The 22,290-nt window shown below is 41.3% G+C and overlaps 1 protein-coding gene across 1 annotated transcript in view; it reads left to right on the top strand.

Annotated features, from left to right (window-relative positions):
• Positions 1–22,290, top strand: part of LOC128119458 (disintegrin and metalloproteinase domain-containing protein 32-like) — an 87,374-nt gene that overhangs the window by 22,891 nt on the left and 42,193 nt on the right. The window contains exons 6-11 of the mRNA XM_052752845.1: positions 5,396–5,460; positions 6,565–6,636; positions 6,838–7,004; positions 19,444–19,525; positions 20,057–20,193; positions 21,874–22,051. Coding sequence (XP_052608805.1) covers positions 5,396–5,460; positions 6,565–6,636; positions 6,838–7,004; positions 19,444–19,525; positions 20,057–20,193; positions 21,874–22,051 — 701 coding nt within the window. The remainder of the gene's footprint in view (positions 1–5,395; positions 5,461–6,564; positions 6,637–6,837; positions 7,005–19,443; positions 19,526–20,056; positions 20,194–21,873; positions 22,052–22,290) is intronic.

Genomic DNA, 22,290 nt, shown 5'->3' with positions numbered 1-22,290 from the left:
CAATTCTCACTGGAGAACATTTCTACAGGACTGGTGGTTGGGGAGAAGCATACTTTCTTGATCTTTCAGAGTTGTATTTTGCGATGAGACCTGGGCTCGTGGACTTCTTCCACGGCTCTGTGTCGGGTGTGGACACAGCAGGCAGGGGCAGGCAGAGCACAGACTGTATGGGTCAAGGTGGCCTGGGAAGTGGAATACATTTTGGGTAGGATAAAGCAATGAGTTTCACCACGACACTTTGATACCTCTGTTATTCAACTTCCTTCTCAATTGGTTCCCCCCTCCGTCCCCCATTTCAACCATTAGCCCCCCTCCCTTATACTCTCTTCTTAAATGTAGACCATTGCCCCATTTTCTCTCTTCCTTAAAGCATCTTCCTCCTCTGCTGCTCCTTCATTTGTTATAACCTGTTGCTGCTGTTGCGGGTTGGTTGGGTTGAGTAGTTTTCTAAGGTGATGCTGTACATCAGTTTTCCCTTCTGCTTCCTCCTTCCAGTGTTGGCTGCTGCTATTGCTGCTGATGGTGGGTGGCAGTCTTTGCTTAGTGATTTCTTTTTCTGTACAAAGTATTGTCTCTTCAGTGGTCATCGGCCAGTTTGACAGAGATTTCCTTCAATAACTGGAATCCCACTCCCCACACACCCTGAAAATATTTTTGTTCTTTATATTCTATTTTTTTTATTATTTTGAATCTCATGCAATGTATTTGATCATGTCCACACAGCCCCAGCTCCTCCCAGATCCTCCTCCCTTTCTTCCCATTTACTTTTTTTTTTAAACCCATCTAGTGCTTCCTACATACTCCTGGGTATGTGGTCTTCCACTAGAGTGTGACCCACCTGTAGCCACATCATTAAAGAAAACTGACTTCTCCTCTCCTGCACAGATTAGACACATCAGTGATTACCTCTGTGCTGCCAATAATGTGTCTGTCTTGCATTAAGGAAAGAAAGAAAAGCATGTTCCCCTTGGAGTTTAACCACAAGCAAGTCCAGATTTGAATTCTCTGTCTGCTCCATGCTTCCCTTGCCTTCTGTGTGTGTCTCCCTAACAAAGGACGTCACTCTGTGTTTGTTGAACATCATAGAGAACATCAATGGGGAAAAGATGGGATACTTTATAGAAACCTTTAGTAGGGGATTAAGTCACTGGCTCCAACTGATCCAGACTGGCTCAGACAACAGGGTTTATCAACCGCTATCCATAACTGGTTGTTTTCAGCTTCTATTTTAGATTTTAGGAAGTTGCTTTCAACTTCTCTATTTGCTGACTTCAGCAAATGATATATACATGCATTATCTGGGTCATGGGGCACAGAAGAGTACGTAACTCAAGATTGCATATATGCATTATCTTAGGTTGTAAAAGTTGATTTCATGGGCAATACAAGATAAGGAAGGATGTCTGTTACATTGTTAAACAGACAGGCTGAGTACACAGCAGGACAGCAGTCTTAAGTGACTTCAAGGTGTATTATTAATTCTGACTGTGAGGTCCAGGAAAAGTTACCACCTCTTTAAATATAAACGATATTTTCAGAATATTGCATTGCCACACTATCCCAGCAATTATCAATTGCAAATAGCTCCTCAGCTAAGGGTAGGCTTGTGTGCCTACCCCTCTTCTATCCCAGAATATTGCCTGACTTGTGTTAACCCAGGTCTTGTACAACTGCTGAGTTCATTATGTACAACTGCTCTGTTGCGCTTAGAAAACTATTTCCTTATAGTCATCCACCAACTCTGGCTCTTACCATCTTTCTGCCCATCCTTCTGAGCTTTGGGAAGAGGGGATGTGATATGTTTATCCCATGCATGAAGTGTCCATCCTTACCTCTTCTGACTGGTTTTGGTTTGTCAGCTATCAGAATAACTATGCCTGTGTGTTTCTCAGCTCCATTTGCTTAGTTCCATCCTTTTTACCTTAAGGTGATGTCTTATCATTGATCATGAGGTGTGTTTCTTGGAAGGAGCAAAAAGGTGGATCCTATTTTCTGATCCAATCTGTTAGTCTGTGTTCTTTAAAAAAAATTCAAAGTCTATTTTAGCATCGTGTATTGATTTCCTTATTTCTTCTATCTCTTTGTCTTCTTTGATTTACTTGACCACAGTTCTAATCATTCTTTTGAATTCTTTGAGGTGTCTTCCAGGTCATTTCCATTAGGTGCCATTATTATGGGATTTATGTTTTTTGGAGGAAACATGCTATTTTTTGTATTGTTTTTTATTCTGCATTGGTAGTTTTCTACTGCCTTGGGGGGCCAGCCTCCAGCAGCACAGGGCTCAAAGGTATATCCAGAGTAGGTACATACTAGACTTTTCTATCTGAGGGAGCTAGGAAAAGAGACACTCAGGTTAAAAGAATTTAAGCTAGCTGGGTTACTAGGACTCAATTATTTTTCTTAATCATTAACCTAAGCCACAATCTATATGGCTCCTCAATAGAAACTCACATGTTCTAGCGGTGTGACACTTACTTGTTTATGTTTTTAATTATCCAAACTCTATTTAAACTAATGTTATTATTATTAATTAGGCAATGCAGCTTAAGAAGAAATCATCTTCATAATAATCCATAGGCAAAAATCCCAGTAGGACAGGATGTTTCCATGAGATAAACACACTACATTACAAACAGTGGGGATCTTCCCACACCCATTCACACCATGCCAGATACCAGAGAAAGATGGCAGCAGCAAACATGTGAAGGCACAGCAGAAGCAAAAGACGTTTCTGGGTCTGTGGTCCTGGGGCCTTACCTGTCCGAGATTCACCCATCAGAGACTTTCCTCCTGGTGGGCTGACACCCTGAAGTCAACTGCCATTTTCTGCTCCTTTGACATGACCATGACATGCAGTATTTGGGCATCTGCAGTTAGTTTGTTGGCTCAGTTTTTTGTTCAAAAGGTTAAGTGTTTTCATAATGTTCTAATTCTTCCACATTTCATCCATATATATTAAAAGATTTTTATTTTAGTTCAACTCACCTTTATTCTTTTAGAAGAGGTGTTTACAGTGCTTAGGAGGAGGCTAACTTATAGCAGGTTTGGGGATGGTCTTTTCCTGTTTGTCTGGTATTTAGGGATAAAGCTACCCTCCCAGGTTTTCTACTTGTTGGCTACCTTCTGGTTCCTACAGTGGCTTGGGGTAAGTTTCCCTGGCAGAGTGGGTTGGTCTGGGTCTCACGGCCAGATGAAGTAATATCCAGTAGAACACTAGGGAATGTCTACGGGGCAGTGGGTAGGGGTGGGATGGGGCTGAAGGATGTGATGCTCCCTGGCAAGCAGCCACAGGGCTTTGGAGTTACCCTAATTGTGTGAGGCTGGGAACGAGGGATGCAAGTAGCCTACATCAATCTAGGGGCCAGGTGGGATTGCCGGTGAACCCCTGGGTATAGAGGTTGTGATATGGTCAGTCCAAAAGGGAGGGAAAGAGGCCAGGAGCTCTTGTGATTTCTTGAGATGGGACTGTGTTGTTCGAATCTTAGATGGTCTTATAACAGAAAAAACAAACAAACAAAAAAACAAAACCCCAGAGTCAGATATCAGGGTGAAAGCTGCAAGATCAGAGAAGCAGAGCAGCCAGCCACTAGTTCTTACTTCTATAAAATCCTCAGCCTAAAGAGAGTGAGTTCCTCTTTCCCCATGCCTTATATACCTTTCTCTGCCCTGCCATATTACTTCCTGGGATTAAAGGCTTGTGTGCTTCCCAAACAAGGACATGAGATCTCAAGTGCTGGGATTAAAGGTGTATATCCCCACTGCCTGACCTCTGTGTCTAATCTAGTGGCTGGCTCTGTCCTTTGATCCTCAGGCAAGTTTATTAGGGTACACGATATATCACCACAGGACTGTGTATAGATACGTCCATAATGCTTATTCAGGTTATTTGTGACTGTTTCTTGGATTTCACTCTTGTTTGCACGGTGCCCCAAAGTTTGCCAGGGAAGAAAGCTTAGTATCTTTTTGAGGTCTTTCACAGTTTGTATCTAGTCTTGGACATATGTGTGATCTTCTATATTTTCCAGTGTGTATGCCTGAGATTTTTTTCCAAGTCTTTCTTTCTCTACCCATCCTATGCCCTCCTTCTCAGCCTCTTTACCTTATTGTTCCACAACCTTCCTTTGATCTCCTGTTCTAGACAGCAGGTAATGTATTTACTTTGAAATGGCTTTTTTTTTTTTTTACAAATACCTCCCACAAGTCTACTCAACTCTGTGTGCAAACCCTTTAGGAAGGCAATGGACATCTCAGACACATAGCTACCATTCTTTGAGAACAATTTAGCATTGCCATCTCTGGCACCAATAAGCCACACAGAGAACATAGACCACCATTCTCCTGGATGCCAGTTAGCTGGGTTCCATGATGGGATTTCACTGAAAGTTAGTAGCTGTTTTGTTTTTTGTTTTTCCTCTAAAGCAATGCCTCCTTCCCTTCCCTTCCGTAAGAGTATGTCCCCACGTTTCTTGCTGTATGGGGGGCTGGCAGGATGCACATAGTGCTCTAAGAACACTCGGGGCAGTCAGAGGAGGCTCAGGCTGAACTGGTCCTGTAGCGTTTTCCCGGCAGGCAGCTGTGGACCAGCAGCTTTGATGAGGAACCAGGAGACAAGACCGGCATTGCAGGCATATCGCAAAGCATGTGGCTCCAGGAAGAAACGAAAACACAGCCATCATTTCTTAGCCTTCCGAAAAGTTTCTGCATCCTGCTAAGCCTCTTTGCCAGTGCAGCAATCCAAATCAGACCCAATTAGAAAAAGCCCCGGTTTAATGGGTAAAGTGTTCCTGGGCGATTCTCTGCCCCCCCCCCCCCCCCCCCCCCCCCCCCCCCCCCCCCCCCAGAGAGGAGACAGGGATGAGAGACTAGAAAGCCTCGTGTCTGTTTTCTGGGAGGCAGTTTACCCTGTGGAAGTGGTCTTGAGCATCTCTGGGGGAGGAGTTGTGTTTGGCAAGACCTTCTGAGGGGCAGGGTCTTGGCAGAGAGGTAGGGCTTCCCCCAAAACGTTCTAGACTCTTTGGGTATATGGATGCCAGGGTGCCAGGGGCGGAGGCAGAGCTTCCACCAGAATACCTTGCACATCTGTGCAACCTCTAAAGCAAAAGTTTAATCCACTTCTGACATTCAGGTCAAATAGATGGTGTAAAGAGCATGGTGTTTCATTCCAATTTTAGTGTATGAAGAGCTGACAAGTTGAAAGCTATGGATCAATTGGCTGACTTCATAACCAATGTTCTTAGTACCAGGTTCTTTGCTATAATACTCAGGCACTCCATGTCAGCTTCCCTAGCTAGTACTTGCTGTGAGTGCTGCCCTAATCACTTTAATAAAGAGCTCCAAGGAAATAATGCCTCATGAAAATGTAAACTCTTGTGTGTTTTTCTTCCTTTCCAGTCAGAATCACCTTTAAAACAATTGTTTCCTCTCTATTTAGAGATGACGATTGTGGTGGACAAAGCCTTGGTATGTGCTTTGATTTTTCTCTTATGTATTTGGTGTGGGACTGGAGAGTTGAATCAGCAACTAAGAGCACTTGTTCCTCTTCCAGAGGCCCCAGGTTTGAATCCCAGCACCCACACGATGACTCACAACTATCTATAACTCTAACCCCAGGGGATCCAATGCCCTATTCTGACCTGAGGGCACAAGGCATGCATGTGGTGTACTTATACACATAAATAATAAAATAAATAAACCTAAAAAACACTTTAAAAAAAGAGTTGCAAAATGTTGACGCACTTTGGTGTCAGTCCTTAAATACTTTGTGTAAATGTGTGATTACCCCTGGCTAGAGGGAATCTTCTCACTTTCCATTGTAGACAGGGTAGCAATTTGCTAACTGAAAACCAAATAGTTGAGATCACCCAATAGGAGACAGTTCTGGCAAGCCTGTAGAGCAAGAGGATGGCTATGAAGCCAGAGAGTGTTACATCCTGTAAGTTTTTGCTGGCCGCGGTGGCTAGCGTATCCGCGCATGCTGTAAGACGCAAGCATTTGGTGCCACGCCTGTCCCACGCCATTGTTTTCTGAAAGGAAGGTGTCTCAAGATCCTTGGCTTCCATAAACAAGTCATATGGCTTTTAGGAATATATGCAGTTTTCCAGGTTTTAGTCTGATGGTCCAGATTTGATTATCACCCTTGTGAACTATCACAGAGAACAGAAATGATGTGTTAGTAGTCCCATTCTTTACATTGTAGAGCTTGCCAAAAATCCAGAGTCGAGGTCAGAAATAAGATGATTTGAGGAAGAATAGGCCAATACTTGATCTATTGCACTTCTGGGAATGGCCAGAGGAGGTGTTTAAAATGATGGGGCCTACCAGATGTCATCCAGGGTCAATCCATATTTCAGTGCTTACATATACACCTGCTTGTATTGAGTGTGTATGTATGTATATGTGTATGATATGTACATATGTGTTTTGTAATAGTCTCACATTGGGAATTGTGTGTCTTATTTGAAACACTGAATTCTTTATCCACCTCAAACTTCTGCTAGTAGCTGTAAATATCAAAAACATCATATAAAATAGGATTTTGACTATAAAATCATTTCTGTCTTTTAGTTTGATTACCTGGGCTATGACAGCATGATTGTAACAAATAAAATCATTGATATCATCAGTCTTATAAATTCAGTAAGTATTTTCCTTTTTATGCCAAAATTTTTCATTTTTGAAATTATCATTTGCACTAATTTGATGTGGCATTTCTGAATAATTAAGTCATTCATATAAAAAGAATATGGAGTTGTGAAAAATTCAAAATATTTTCTAGGGTAGGGCATTTATAAAATAAGACAGACTAATTTTGTGTCTGTTCATTTCTTCTGTTTTTAGATGCTTTCCCAACTCAAGGTTACTGTTGTGTTGTCATCATTGGAGCTATGGTCAGACAGAAACAGGATTTCTACAGTTGGTGAAGCAGATGAATTACTGCATCGATTTTTAGAATGGAAGAAATCGTATCTTACCCTAAGACCTCATGATGTTGCATATTTATTCATGTAAGCATGTTTGATACTCTATAAAGAAAACAAAAAACTCGGGACGTAGCTTAATTCAGGAAGCTGTTATTCACATCTGATTACTCAGGCACGTCATCCAAGGCTTATGCTCTCTGATTGTCAGACAATGAAAAAGGACGAATAGCATTTGTTTCTGAGCTTATTAATATTTTGTAAAACAATAAGGTGAAATTTATAGAGCTTCATTCACTTTATGACTTTTTTTTTTTTTTTTCTGAGACAGGGTTCCTCTGTGTAGCTTTGGAGCCTTTCCTGGAACTTGCTCTGTAGACCAGGCTGGCCTCGAACTCACAGAGATCCGCCTGCCTCTGCCTTCTGAGTGCTGGGATTGAAGGCGTGTGCCGCCACCACCCAGCCACTTAAGATCAGTAGTTGAACAAGAGCCTGCACGCTGTCGTGACAAAGCTGACTTTTAAACACCAAGAAAGATCCAGGATTCATCTAGTGAAGTTTATATGTTGATGATACAGTTGGCAGAGGCTGGGTGTGAAGTTGTTTATAAGTACTTATATGAATGGATTTTCGGCATTATTTTAAAATGTTAGCTTAGAGATGATAAATGGCAGTTACGCATTTGTCATTGCATTTGTAATAGAATTGCTAGCAATATACAACAGGCGTTTTTATATGCATGTTATTTATCTCTAAATATTATGCAACACAACTAATTTTGATATAGTGTAAAGAGGGATACAGTTTGATTTTCTGGCACATGGATAGACAAGTACTCTGTCACCCATTTGCCCTGTAAACACCCTTTTAGAGTTTTTACAGGGCTTCAAGCAATTTGATTGGTCCATTTGGGAAGGGCTGATGTTTTTGATGTTGTGCTTATCTTTATTATATGGAACATTCCAGTCAGTGAGTATCGATACATCCCTCCAGTTTTCAAATTATTCTTCTAGTCTACTGGAAAACTTTTACAGTTTTTTGCTGGAACTCTTCCAGATAACTGGTATTTATATGTCTAGGTCTTTTATTATTTTTGCCAATGTTAATACTTTTAATGCTCTGCTATATTTTTTAGAGATGTACAGAAATGTAGCTAATTTCTGTAGGTACTGTCTTACTCATCTTCTGTTGCTGTGAAGAGACATCATACCAAGGCAACTCCTATGAAAGAAAGAATTTAATTGGGGGCTGGCTTACAGCTTCAGAGGTTTAGTTCATTATCATCAATCATAATGGGGAACGTGGCAGCATGCAGACATACCTGGTGCTGGAGAAATAGCTGAGAACTGTATCCTGATCTGAAGGCAGCAGGGAGAGAGAGAGAGAGAGAGAGAGAGAGAGAGAGAGAGAGAGAGAGAGAGAGCGCACATACTAATGGGCTTGGCATGGGCTTATGAAACCCAAAACCCACCCCTAGTGACACACTTCCTCCAATAAGGCCATATCAATTCCAGCAAGGCCTCAGCTCCTAATCCTTATAATCTTTTCAAATAGTTCAGCTCCCTGGTGACTAAACATTCAAATACAGGAGCCTATGAGGGGCCATTCTTATTCAAACCACCACAAGTACCAAAGTATTTTTTTTTGTTATTGGCTTTGTGAAAGAATTTTTTGAAATTATAAACACAATTACCTAAATTCATTTTTTTATATTCACAGACTTTTATTTATTTATTTTTTACAAGTTTTCTTCTTACAGATACAGGCATAGAGGATAATTTTCAGGCACTCCCTCATCACACCTTTTCTGCTCCATTAGTATTGTTAATTTTTTGCATTGGGTGGTACTTTTTACAACTAACGAAGCAATATTGATACACTACTATTAACTGAAGTGCACGGCTTACCTTAGAGTTTGTTTTCTGTGTGGTATGAACTCATTATTAATATTCAGTAAATTAATAATGATGTTAAGATGTTTTAATAATTTTTCACACTTATTTATTGACTTTGTGTGTGTGTGTGTGTGTGTGTGTGTGTGTGTGTGTGTGTGTATGTGTATGTGTATGTGTGTACATGTATGTGTACTCCACAGGGTGCATGAGGAGGTCAGAGGCAGACTTTCAGAAGTCTACTTTTTCCTTCCATCGTGTGGCCTCCTGGGATAAAGCTCAGGTGCTCAGGCTGAGAAGTCAGCTCCTTTTATCCACTGAGCCATCTCCTGGTCCCAGTGTGTTTCGATTTTGCATGTAAAATCATGTCATCTGAAAGTTACAAGTGTAGTGCACAGGAGTGATGGTAATATTTTTGTGTCTTTTTTTTTTATCTCAAAGGAGAAATCTTGATTTCCTAATATTAGGAACAATTATTTGCAATGGAGCTGGTGCAAAAGCCATTCAGTAAATCCAGGAATTAGCCTCCCATTTTAAAGTAAGGTTTTAAAATCATGTTAACTTTTACCAAATGACTTTTCTTTGGGTTATGTATATATATATATATATTTTTGATATCTAGACTACTGATACTGTCTCATGTGGCCAGGTTTGGTTTGTTAATGTTGTTTATGACTTCTTGTTTTCTGCATGTGAAGTTTTTGTAAAGATTCATCTTTGTTTCTATAATGATGGTGGTAGTGTACTTTTCAACTGATGTTTACATTTTTTGTCTTCTAGGTAGTATTTTTTTTCTCAGTTTATTTAAACTTTTCAGGTTCTCTTCCTAATCATAAGTGGTTAGTTAAAATTTAAAAACAATCATTGATGATAATTTATCTGTTTCTTAGTGACAGTTTCTAGAATTTGGCTCTTGTCTATGCTCTTGCTTCTTCATGTCATTTAGTTCTACTGTTTTTTTTTTTTTTTTAAAATTTTCTGTTTCCTTCCATTAAGTCTGGGTTTTGTTTGAGTTGTTTTTCTAGCTTTTTGAAGTATGATGTTAGGTGGTTGAGTGGAGATTTCTAAATTTTGTATGTGGCTAATTTTGTATTTTTTTAAAACCATTTACATACATTGCACTCCTTTAGTTTCATCTATAAATTCCTAGAGAGTTCCACAGGGTTGGGTGTTGTATTTTAATTCATCCAATCACTGCGTATTTTTTAATTCTGAGAATCTGAGCCATTTACATGTACGGCAGTTGTCAGTGACCAAAGCCTAACTCTGTGGGTAAGTCATTGTTTCCTCTAGTCACGTGCTTTGATTCCTTGTTTGCTTTTTCAGTTTGTCTATTACACATTTTTGCTTTGTGGTTGCCATAGGCTTTCAAAATTCATCTTTTGATTATAGCAAGCAACTTTGAAATAATGGCTATCTAGTATCAGAAGAAAAAAGTAGAAGAGTAAAATAAAATAGAGAAAACTCCGACACTTGCTCTGTTTCTTCCCCGTTTCTAACTTTGAATTCCCCTTTTACTCTTCCTATGTTGTCTAGCTCTGGATATATTATTATGGTCTTTATTTTTGCTTTATTTTAGCCTCCAAGTTATGTATGGCAGGTTTATGTCCCATGTTTGTGATATTACAGAACTTTGCATGAACTCGACACTCTCTCTTATCTGTGAATTCTATACATTTTGATGTTTCCTTCTTGCCCAGCATCCCCTTCATTTAACTTGAAAAATCCCCGTAAGCATTTCTTATCAGGGCGTGTTCATTGTTAGTAAACTTGCCCAGTTTTTGTTTACCTGGGGATGTCTTTATTTCTTACCTCTAAAACATAATTTTGCTAGGGATAGTATTTTTTGATTCACAGTTTTTCCTCCAGCACTATGGCTAGGTGATGTTGGCCGGTTTTAGCCTGTAAGGTTTCTGTTTAGACGTTACCTGTGAGTAGAAAGGGGTGCCCTCAACTCTTGTTTTTTTTCTCCTGCGGCTTTGACAATCATCTCTTAGTCTTTAACTTTTTGTTTTGGTTTGGTTTTTCAAGACAGGGTTTCTCTGTGTAGTTTTGGAGCCTGTCCTGGATCTCACTCTGTAGACCAGGCTGGCCTTGAACTCACAGAGATCTACCTGCCTCTGCCTCCCAAGTGCTGGGATTAAAGGCGTGAACCACCGTCACCCAGCTCTGTCTTTAACTTTAAAGAGCTATTGATCTGTATCTTAGTAGAGAACTGGTTGTGCAAATCTGACTGATAACCCATGGCTTCTAGTTTACTTAGATTTTTGTGGTTTCAGTTTGGGATTAAAAAAGAAAATGGTTACCTCTTTTGAATAAGCTTTCTACCCCCTTGGAATTCTCAAGGCCCCTTTGAGTCCCACTAATCACAATATTTATTCTTTTAATGCTGTCCCAAATTTCCCAAAGTTTTCTTCATTCTTTTCTCTTTTGTTCTCATCAACGCACTTTAAAATAACCTGGCGTTGAGACCACTCCTGTGTAAAGAAAATTTCCTGATGTGCTCTTCATTGCTTTTTGTTTGTAGTTTAAAACATTTGGGCTTTGAGTTTATTTTCTTCTGTTTGATCTATTCTGCAATCAATATATTCCCCCCAGGGCGTTGATTTATTATAATTTGTAGTTTCAAGGATTTCTATTTGATTGTAGAAAATGGAATGTCTCTGTTAAGATGCTCCATGAGAATGAATACTGACTTGTTTTTTTAAGTTTGATGAGATTTCCTCAAGACTGCTATTTAAAATTATTTGGGGGCTATACAGTTAGTTATCACAGTCTATTTTAAATACCCTGTTCTATCCATTAGATGAGACTATGGTTCCTTGAACGGTCTTCATACTTGTTGATATATGACGATACACTTTGAAAAACTTGTTTCTTCCCGTCTTTCTCAGCTGGGTTGTGGATGCATGCCCTTCCGGCCGTTCTCAGCAGGCTGCCTGATTATTCTCTCTGAGTCTGTGCCCACGGCTGCCATCTCCTCACTAGGCAGTGTGGCATCCAGGGTTTTTCTAGTCGGCAGTTGGTGTATTATTGCTGCTTCCTTCTTCGTCTCCATGGCAACTCTTGATTACTGCTCTGGAGGGAGGGGCAGGAGTTTGCTCTGATTCAGACTCTCTTGATGCCACCCTTCTGAGGAGTAATAGGGTGCTAGTTACTGACCCCTAGGCGCCGGCCTGTGAACAGTGGTCTTGCTTCTTACTGTTGGGCAGAGTTGAGCCATGGCATGGCCCTGTGCTTTTCTGCCTGTGATGTGGACGGAAGATGAAACGTCACTTAAGAGAGCAGGAAGTCCCTATCTTAAATGGTCTCAGCTGACTTCAGGGAAGAACCTATGTACTACCCAGCGGGGCTCTTGACTTCTCCCTCTGTGGTACTGCACCTGAGGAGCAGGAGAAGACAGTGACTACAGTAATGTTAAAGATGACTAGTACAAGGCTCAAGGCCACTGTGGAAAAGAAGATAGAGCCATAGTGGCACACTCAATCCAAGTGTGAAATAAATGGAATCAGATGGCAGATCTAACTCTACTATCAATAGTCACACTAACTATATCTGGATGAAACAGGGCAATTTGAAGACAGACACTGCAGTGTGTATTAGTCTCTTTTCCATTGCTGTGATAAAACACTATGACCAAGGCAGCTTGTGAGCATTTAATTGGGTTTATAGTTCTAGAGGGTTAGAGTCCATGATGGCGAAGGGAAGGCATGGCGGCAGGGACAGATGAGAGCTCACATCTCAAACCACAAGCAGGTGGCAGAGGGCACTCTGGGAATGGCATGAGTCTTTTGAAACCTCAAAGCCCCCCTTCCCCCCAGTGACATGCTTCTTCCAGCAAGTCCACACCTTCTAATCCTAATCCTCCTCAAACAGCCACCAACTAAGGATGGAGTATTTGAGTGCTAAGACTTATGGGGAGCATCTCATGTAAGCCACCCCATGTGGTATCAAATTGAAAAAGTAGGAACTTGTTATAGTTCGCTTGTATAAAACCAAGTTTTAAAGAAAGCAAAAATGATGAAAATCATGTTAAGAAATCATCATCAGAAGAAGCTGGGTCTGCTATGTTACGAGGTGAAGATCCCAGAGAAAAGAATTTGACTAAGGCCCATGCCAAATAATAATGAAAGGTGAATGTTGTAAGAGGGCAGGTGTGCAGGGCATTTATGACACCAATTACAGGGCGTTCGAGTACACATAGACAAAACTCACAGGAAAAAAGAGAAAACTGATTGACGGTCTGTTGCAAATTTCCAAGTCTTTTTTAAATAGACATATAGCGCATAAACTAGAACATGATTATCAGCTGACTTGAGCTAACTGACATTTATAGAACATTACACATACTTGAGCAAAATACATGTGCACAGTGAACATTTTGGATATAAAACAAATATCCATAAACTAAAAAGGACTCAAGTTATTACTATATATTCTTTAACCACAGAATTAGTTTAAAAGCAGTAAGAAATTGTTTTTTAAATTTCTTCTTTGGAATGAAAACATGTAAATGACCTGTGACTCAAAGAATCATATTAACACATTAGAAAGTATTTAGAGGCGACAGCACTAAACACATCTATGAAAGTTTGCAGGAGAGTGGCTAGAGGACTCAGGTTGGGAGTGCATACTGTTCTTGCAGAGGTTCTGACTTGAGTTTTCTGCACTTTTGGGTGGCTTACAACTGCCTGTGACTCCAGTTTCTTGGGATCTGATGCCCTCTTCTGGCCTCCATAGGTACCTGAAATCATTGTACACATATATAGATACAGAAACATAATTTAAAAGTGAAAAAAAAGTGTAAAAATGTGAGATGTAGATAAAATAGTGGTTTCAGGAAATTTCATAGTCATGAATTCCCATATTAGAAAGAAGGAGGCCGGGCGGTGGTGGCGCACGCCTTTAATCCCAGCACTCGGGAGACAGAGGCAAGTGGATCTCTGTGAGTTCGAGGCCAGCCTGGTCTACCAAGTGAGTTCCAGGAAAGGCGCAAAGCTACACAGAGAAACCCTGTCTTGAAAAACCAAAAAAAAAAAAAAAGAAAGAAGGAAATACCTTATTGTGTCTTACTATGCTGTGTTCGGTTGATATCCCTGGGAGGCCTGCTCTTTTCTGAAGAGGGACAGTGGATCTGGGGGAGACAGGAGGTAGGGGGAGGTGTAGTCAGGATGTATTGTATGAGAGAAGAATAAATAAAAAGAAAACAAAAAAGGAGGAAACATGCCCATATTGGTTTTTTCATTTAAAAAGTTAGAGAACCCCCCAGCAAGTTAAGAGTAAACAATGAAGACAAAAGCAGAAGTTAGCAAAAATAGAGGTAAGCAAGAAAAAAAAGAGAGAAACAATACAGATAATTAATAAACTAAAAGTAGATTATTTGTGATGAATAAAACTGACAGATTTTTATCCAGATATAGTTGAAAAAAGAGAATCTGTAACTTGCTAGTACCCAAAATGAGAAACCCAAAGATCTTGAAATGGAAATAAGCAAGTATAAACAATGACTGTGGCCCTTTAGTTGAAATCAACAAATTTCCCTAGAGAAGTGTGCTGCTTGACTGAGGAGGGGACAGTTTACCCCGAGTCATGTGTCTAGGGACAATCACCGATGCGGCCAGGCAGTGGCGGTGGTGCACGCCTTTAATCCCAGCACTCGGGAGGCAGAGCCAGGCGGATCTCTGTGAGTTCAAGGCCAGCCTGTCCTGGAGCGAGATCCAGGACAACCAGGGCTACACAGAGAAACCCTGCCTCAGAAAAAAAAAAAAAAAATGAGTGGCCATGGTCTGGGAACAAAGATTCAGGTTACTCCAAATCCCATGTTCTAATGTAACAATTTCATGAAGTCAACAATTACAGAACAAAGGAAGTCATGAGTCAAGGGACCTTTCAAAGATATTGCTGGGCACAGCAACTGGGCAGACTGCAGCCCAGGGGAAACCTTAGCTATTGGCCTTAGAGGCGATCTGATTTCATTCTTCCTTTCGGTAGGTGGACGCTAGGGGTCTGTTTGTACATCCTACAATATTTACCTAACAGTCACAGAGATGTCAGGCCACACCCAGAGCTAGGCTAAAATCAGCTTAAGAGAATTTGGCTCTGGACTTGCAACACTCTGGTCTCTGCACTCCAGTGATCTCCTTGTCAGTCAGTCTTTATAGTCATAGCTTCTTCCGCCCAGGGCCATCACAGTGTGTGCATGTAGGAGCCACATAGAATTTATCAAACGTCATTTAAAGTCCCTTGCAGCCAGGAAGACTCTTTCCTAGGCTCTGGCCTAGATGAGGTTGAGTAGTGCGGAGGACTGAAGTCTGAAGGAGAGAAGACTAGCTGGGGAAGCCATTGAGGGAGAACTCCTGGACCACATCATCAAAACCCACTCACCATTCTGATGTGATTTATTTTAATCCTCTCTGTGTGACATAAAATAGGAATAATATTAATTTTTATTTGTCCACGTTGAGTCGATCTGTTCTAGTATCTTGGTATTATACCGGATTTTAGTTGGGAAAAGTAAATGGAAAATTTGTGTTACAGAAGAAATTAGACAACAACCTAGTATTCAGAATTCCTAAAAATCAGATCTGTCTTTTCCCATGTAGCAAACAGAACTAATAACTGTGGTAGAAACAAGAGGTCAGACCTATTTGAAACTAAAATTTTTAGGCCTTGCAGGTATGCCTAAGTTTTGTTTAGTTTTACCTTAATGGCCACAAAGGGAAATGTAGGAGTCACAGTTATGCTTTTTATTTCCTCTAACATCAATTTTTAAAGCTCTCGTTTAGTGAAAGGATAAAACAAAACTTTTTTCTGAAAGCCTGTTGTCTCTGGCAAGCATTACTAAAAGCATACTAACACTCAAGACAGCCTTGTTGTTTCAAATGGAAAACCAAGCACTGGTTTTAGCTCTAAAAAACTGTGTAGGCAAATGAGGAAAGATGGGAGCTGGAGAGGTGGTCATTCCCAGGGAAGAGCACACCAATTGTCTGTCCAGTGCCGATTGTCCAGTGCCAGTCAGCTCTGAAAATATACAGACAAGTAACATATGACTAAACAGGTTATACTTAGGAATGTGTGTGTGTGCGTGCGTGTGTGTGTGTGTATGTGTGTGTGTGTGTGTGTGTGTGCAATAACAATTAGTGAAAAAAGATCATGAATTTGAAGGAGAGCAAGGAGAGGGGTATGTGGAGGGAGGAAAGAAATGTTGTAATTATAATCTCAAAAAGTAGGAACTGTGTATTATAATCAAATTAGTTATAACCATGTCCCTCTGGGACCTTATCTGGGTTAGACATGCACAGGCTCTGTGCGTGCCGCCCCAGTCTCTGAGATCACATGTGCATCAGTCTTGTGTCTAGGAGGCATCTTTTCCTTGGGGTCTCCCATCCCCTCTGGCTCTTACCATCTGTCTGCCTCCTCTTGCACAAAGTTTCCGGAGCCACGAGGGGAGGAAATTGATGGAACCATCCCTTTTAGGATTGAATGAGGAAGCACTATTTCTAAACTCACTCCGAGGCCAGCGTAACTCTGATACCTAGACGAGGGCTCAACAGAAAACTAGAGGCCACGTATCCGTAACAAACTGACTGTTGACGAAGTTGGGAAAAACATACTGTGAGGAAGGCATTCTCCTTAATAAATGATATTAGAAAACGGGATATCCGTATTCCCAATAATGAAATGAGGTTGTTCTATCTTATCGTATGGGAAACAAATTCAGATAACATCAGAGAACTTAACTGCCTTTCCGGGTGACTGGGTTCCAGTGCCAGCAGCCATGTCTGGTGGCTCCAGGGGATCCAATGCTTCTGGCTTCTGAGGGGATCTGCGCTCAAGAGGGCATCCTCATCCCCGCCCCCCACATACACATTCATACAGTTAAAAATAGTCTTTGAAAAGGACTTAAATATAACATCAGAATGTGCTGGCTAGTTTTACGTCAACTTGACACAAGTTACAGTCATTTGAAGGGAGGAAACCTCAGTTGGGAAAATGCTTCCATAAGATCTGGCTGTAGGCAAGCCTGTAGGCGTTGTCTTAAGTGCTCTGAGAGGGCCCAGCCCATTGTAGGTGGAGCCACCCATAGGTTAGCGATTCTGGGTTCTATTAGAAAGCAGGCTGAGCGAGGCATGATGAGCAAGCCAGTAGGCAGCATCTTTCCACAGCCTTTGCTGCAGCTTTTGCTCCAGGATTCTGCCCTGTTTGAGTTCCTGTCCTGACTTCCTTCAGTGATGGACTATGATGTGGAAGTGTAAGCCAAATAAATCCTTTCCTCTCCAACTTACTTTTGGTCATAGTGTTTCATCACAACAGTAGTAGCCCTGACTAAGATACCGAACCCCCCCCCCCCCCCCCCCCCCGCACACACACACAAAAAAACCTGCCAGAAAGAGGGGGAGAAGCTCAGTGAGGTTGCTCAGAGGTAGGATTTTTTATTTTTGATGGAATGTCAGAAGTAGTATGCAACATAGTTGTAAAGCACTTGCTTAGTATCAATTGATAAGGCTGGCAATCCTCAACACTACATAAACTGATGTGGTGGTGTGTGCTGTATTCCCAGTACTTGAGAGATAGAGATGGGGGTATTGGAAGTTCAGAATTATCCCCGGCTATATAGGGAGTCCAAAGCCAGCCTGGGCTACATGAAACCCTTTCTCCAAACCAACCAACCAACCACAGCCTTGGAAACAGACCAAATTAATGGGGTTACATGGAACTAAAGAGCTTCTGCATAGGAAACACTCAGCAGAATTAAAAGGCAGCCCTATAGAATTTGATCAAGTTTTATAAATTTGCATTTGATAATATATAACGAACACACACACACACACACACACACACACACACACACACACACACACACACACACTCCTCCTTAGCAAATAAGCAAGCCAGAAAAAAATGCTTTGTTTCAAATATTGGTTATGTGGCCTTGTTTCCTTGGTAATATGGTAATGTGTCTGATGAAAGATTCTAACCTGCCTCAGGTTGGGCCAGTGCAGGAGCGTCTAGACCAGAGCCAAGCCTGTGAGTTTGGAGATGGGGCAGGAGTGTGTGCGGTCCCTGTCTGCCCCTCTGTGAGTTCTGTACCTGTATGTTCTGTGATGGATTTTACCTTCATCCATCCTCCTCTGGTGCAGGACACCTTGAGTGTTTCTGGGGCAGTCAGTCTGGTATGGGGAAGTGCCCCGGTCTGTGCTTCCCTTAGGAGGAACTCCTTATCTTCATTCTGAAGGTTAGGTTTTTGGGGGTACAGCATTATTGGTTGGGAATTCATTTTCTTTCACTACCCATTCTCATTTGGCCTGCTTGTAATATGTCTGATGAGGAGGCTGGCATTAGTGTGATAGATTCCTTTGTATGTTAAGTGACATTTTCTCCTGCCTTTTAAAGAACATTCTCTTTTTTTTGTTTCGTACTTTTGATAGTCCGACTTGACATTTATACCTCAGGAATGTACAATTTCAGAATCCTTTGAACTTCTTGGATCTGGGTGCCTGTGCCTTCTGCCCGCTCTTGGCAGGGGAGTCTTACTGGGCAAGCCTGAGGAACCTGAGTTTGAGCCCATGTGAAAAGCCAAGTGTGGTGGCGCTTGTAACCTCAGTGCCGGGAAGGCAGGGACAGTGTTGATGAGAGCTTTCTGGTCAGCCTGCCTAGCCTAGTCAGCCAGCCCCAGGTCCCAGTGAGACTGAAAAAAAAAAAAAAATGGCCGGCTTCTGAGGGTTGACCTCTGGCCTCCACATGTGTACATACGCACCTCACCCCCTTCTTCTTCCTGCCCCAATCTCATGTATTAAGCAAGTTTGTGTCTGTGTGTTTTTTGTTTGGTGTGTGTATGTGAGTGTGTGCGTGTGAGTGCACCGGGCCTCATGCTTTTGACCTGTTGAACAAAGCCCTTCTTGGCTCACAGCTGATGGTGACTGGAGAGGCGAGAGGATGTGTGTTTTCCTCTTAGCTTTTATAAAGCCGTCGTATGTCTCTGTTTCACTGCGTTGTGGTACTTGGCCCTAGGCACATCAGCAGAACAGCTGCGGGTTCCCCCCCACTCCCTTCATTTTCTTGCCTTCTTGTGGCGTGAAATACACTAAGCACCTCCCTTCAGCCTTCTTGCGGAAGTCATCGCACGCATGAACTTTTGTGAGATCGGATAGTGGGCTCACTGACCTCAAGCTCCTTCTTTCTCCAAGCTGGGTAAAAATGGTGAGCTAAGAAGTAATGAAGTCCTTCCCCTAAGACACTGTCACACTCTCTACAAAAAAAAAAAAAAAAAAAAAAAAAAAAAAAAAAAAAAAGGTGGCACGTTGTTTTCCATGCAGTGAGTTTTGTTGCTGCCACTGGAGAAAAAGTGTTTGATCCAAACATCAGCAGTGACGTGGCTTGTCTCAGCCAAAGGTGAGGGGAACAGCAAGGGCAGCGGAGACCTGGGTGCTTTGTGTGATTTATAGATCAGAGCATTGAGTCCAGTGTCGTTGAGAATCTTCCAAAGTCCCACAGTTAGGGACATATTTAACCACTGAACCTCAACTTGCTTCAGAGTAGGATTTTTTTCTGAATTAGGACCCTTACATTTTCAAGAATCCTCACAGGTCAGTTGTTCACTGGGATTAATTACAAATGTGTGTTTATGTATTTAGTTATAACGACTACCCAAATTATGTGGGAGCAACGTATCCTGGAAAGATGTGTACTGAGCAATACTCTGCAGGAATCACAATGGTATGTTCTTATCCAATCCGAAAAGAGGGTGCAACATGTTGTCACTGAAGTGATGGAGGAGTGACTATTGTTACAGTCTGTTGGCCGGGCCTAGATGAGAACCTAGGACTGTGCAGCTGAGGCAGGACACTGGGCGAGGGGGGGAGTCACTGGGGAGACACACTCCAAGAATGAGGCTTTTTACAAATTGTATTTAACTTTTGGAAAGCCAGGATAGTCTTGAAGATTAAGAAGTGGGAGGGATGTATATAGTTTATATAAAAACTTATAATGCCTTTGTAATTAAGACAGAGATAAATATTACCAATAGAAGAGAATAGAGTTGAAAAATGGGAAATGAACAGAGCTCGACACTGACCAGATGCTTGTATCAGTACCTTTCCTAAGAGGAACTCCAGGTTTTCACCCATCCAAGGAATCACGTCCATTACTGTGAAGGGTTTGATACAAAATAAAAGGGCCCCAACTTGGAAAAGTCCTTTTATCATCATTCAGCGGTGTCTTCTCTTTTGGACCCCTTTGTCGCTTTAGTATCCCAAGAACATGACGCTGGAGGCCTTTTCCGTTGTCGTCACCCAGATGCTGGGCCTCAGTCTGGGAATATCATATGATGACCCAGCGAAATGCCACTGCCCAGAAACCGTCTGCATCATGACTCCAACAGCTGTGTAAGTTTTCCAAAAATGTTTGTTAGTTGTGTTTATTTTGTGTTAAGTGTAGTGTTTCCTTACAGTCTATAAGGAGATCAAGCTCATGACAAAATACGTACCTGCAACTTAAACATAAGAGCAGTAGAATGTGAGGAATACTATTAACAATTCCAGTCAAGGCAGACAAGTTCAATGTGCAATATACAGGTCAAGGAATGTGCCTTAGATATGTATTGTGTGAAATATATCTATTTTTTCCAGTAAGGATCCTTTAAAATATGTTTGAAGACCATAACGCATGGTCGATTTTTTTTTTTAAAGGCAGAGCTTTTGTGTTTACTTTTAGATTAGTTTCATATTGGAAAAGAAAACCCAACAAACTCCCAATCAAACAAGGACTGTCAGCTGGAGGCTCAAATCAAATGTGTGGTACTTGTGTTACTTTGGAAAAATAGGTTGAACCTTCTGGGATTTGCTTTGCTAGTATTTAAATGGATATTCTTTTACTTAAGAAAAAGACCAGTAAAGAAAAAAAAAAGGACAAAGCTACACTGAGTTCATTTTGTGCTGGCTACCTGCTTCTGGGAACAGGGCTTGCCCTGGAGGATGGCTGATACACCCAGTGAGGCTCCATTGGAGAAACCCAGTTTTCCCCTTGCTAGTGGGTATCAGTTGCAGATACTGTCTTGCCTAGTGGTGGGACTGTGTGTCCGCTTCCCCCTCCCAGTGCTGGGGTCCTATCTAGCTTGAACCTGCACAGGCCTCGTTTGTGTTAGCGCAGTCTCTATGAGTTCGTAAGAGCACGAGCACTGCTGTGTCAGGAAAACATTGTTTCTTCAGAGTCACCCGCCACATCTGGCTCCTACAATCCTTCTGCCTCCCTTTTCACATGGCCCCCTGAGCCCCAAGGGAAGGGGTGTGATGGAGACATCCCATTTAGGACGAGTGTTCCAAAGTCTCCTACTCTCTCCACATTATCCAGTTGAGACATGACCTTCTCTATTAATGGCCCTCTTTATTTCCTATGATATATAATGTGATAATATATAAAATGTAAATAATAGTCCTATTATTTCTAGGCTTTAATTCAGTTTATGGATGTCTTTGTTAGTTATATTGGTTTCTCAGGGAAAATGGATAGTTGTCTTTAATGGTTCATCTGCATCTTTCAATGGGTGAGTCAAGGTCCTTTGCATTTAAGGTTCTTATTGACGGGTTTGTTGTTACTGATGATTTTCTTGGATGCTGTTCTAACTGCTTGGTATTAACCAAACCCCTTCTGGTATTATTTAGAGGTTTGTTGGTTGGACATGATTGATTCTTTTCTGGATCTCCTCTGTTGACTCTTTCCTTTTACAAAATCGATCCATTAATTTGTTCTCATGGATGAAACTGTCTTTCTTCTTCCTCTGTGTACAGTAGAAAATTGGGCATGACTTTTCTTTTTTGAGTAGTGTCTAAATCAAGTCCTTTATCTATTATAAAATCACGTCCTTTACTATTGATTTGTACTTATTTTTTTAAGTAACAAAATGTATTGTAGTGAATAAAATCACATGACCTCCCCCAGAATAATTATGAACACTTATTAGGAGCATTTGCTATCATCTATTAAACAATATCACGAAGCTAATGTATGGTATGGGGTTATGCTTTGAGATGCATACAGCTAACAACAGCATATGAATTCATTTTTAGGCAATCTACAGGTATGAAGGTGTTTAGCAATTGCAGTTTGAGTGACTTTGAACATTTTGTATCTAATGTGGGTGCCAAATGCCTTCAGAATAAGCCACAAATGCAAACTAGTCCAAGACCCGTCTGTGGAAATGGAATAGTGGAGGGAAATGAAATCTGTGATTGTGGCTCCCAACAAGTGAGTATGTAATCTAGAGAAACGGATAACAAACTCATTGTCTTAGCCTTTCTTTGTCGGGAATGTTATATGTCTAAACTGAGTACCGCGTGGAGCACTGCTATAATGAATTTCATAACTAGATGTTTGAATTTAATCTGTCATCCATCCAACCCATCATTTTTAGGACATAGCTTTCCCATGGGATTAGCAGTATGATGAGGGAACCAGCCATACACTGTGGAATGAACTTCAGATAA

The sequence above is a fragment of the Peromyscus californicus genome, unplaced genomic scaffold (assembly GCF_007827085.1).
Source record: "Peromyscus californicus insignis strain IS unplaced genomic scaffold, ASM782708v3 Scaffold_23__1_contigs__length_62951481, whole genome shotgun sequence".
Classification (NCBI taxonomy): Eukaryota; Metazoa; Chordata; class Mammalia; order Rodentia; family Cricetidae; genus Peromyscus; species Peromyscus californicus.
Note: the sequence above shows the minus strand (reverse complement) of the source record. Positions and strands in the feature narration are given on the sequence as shown.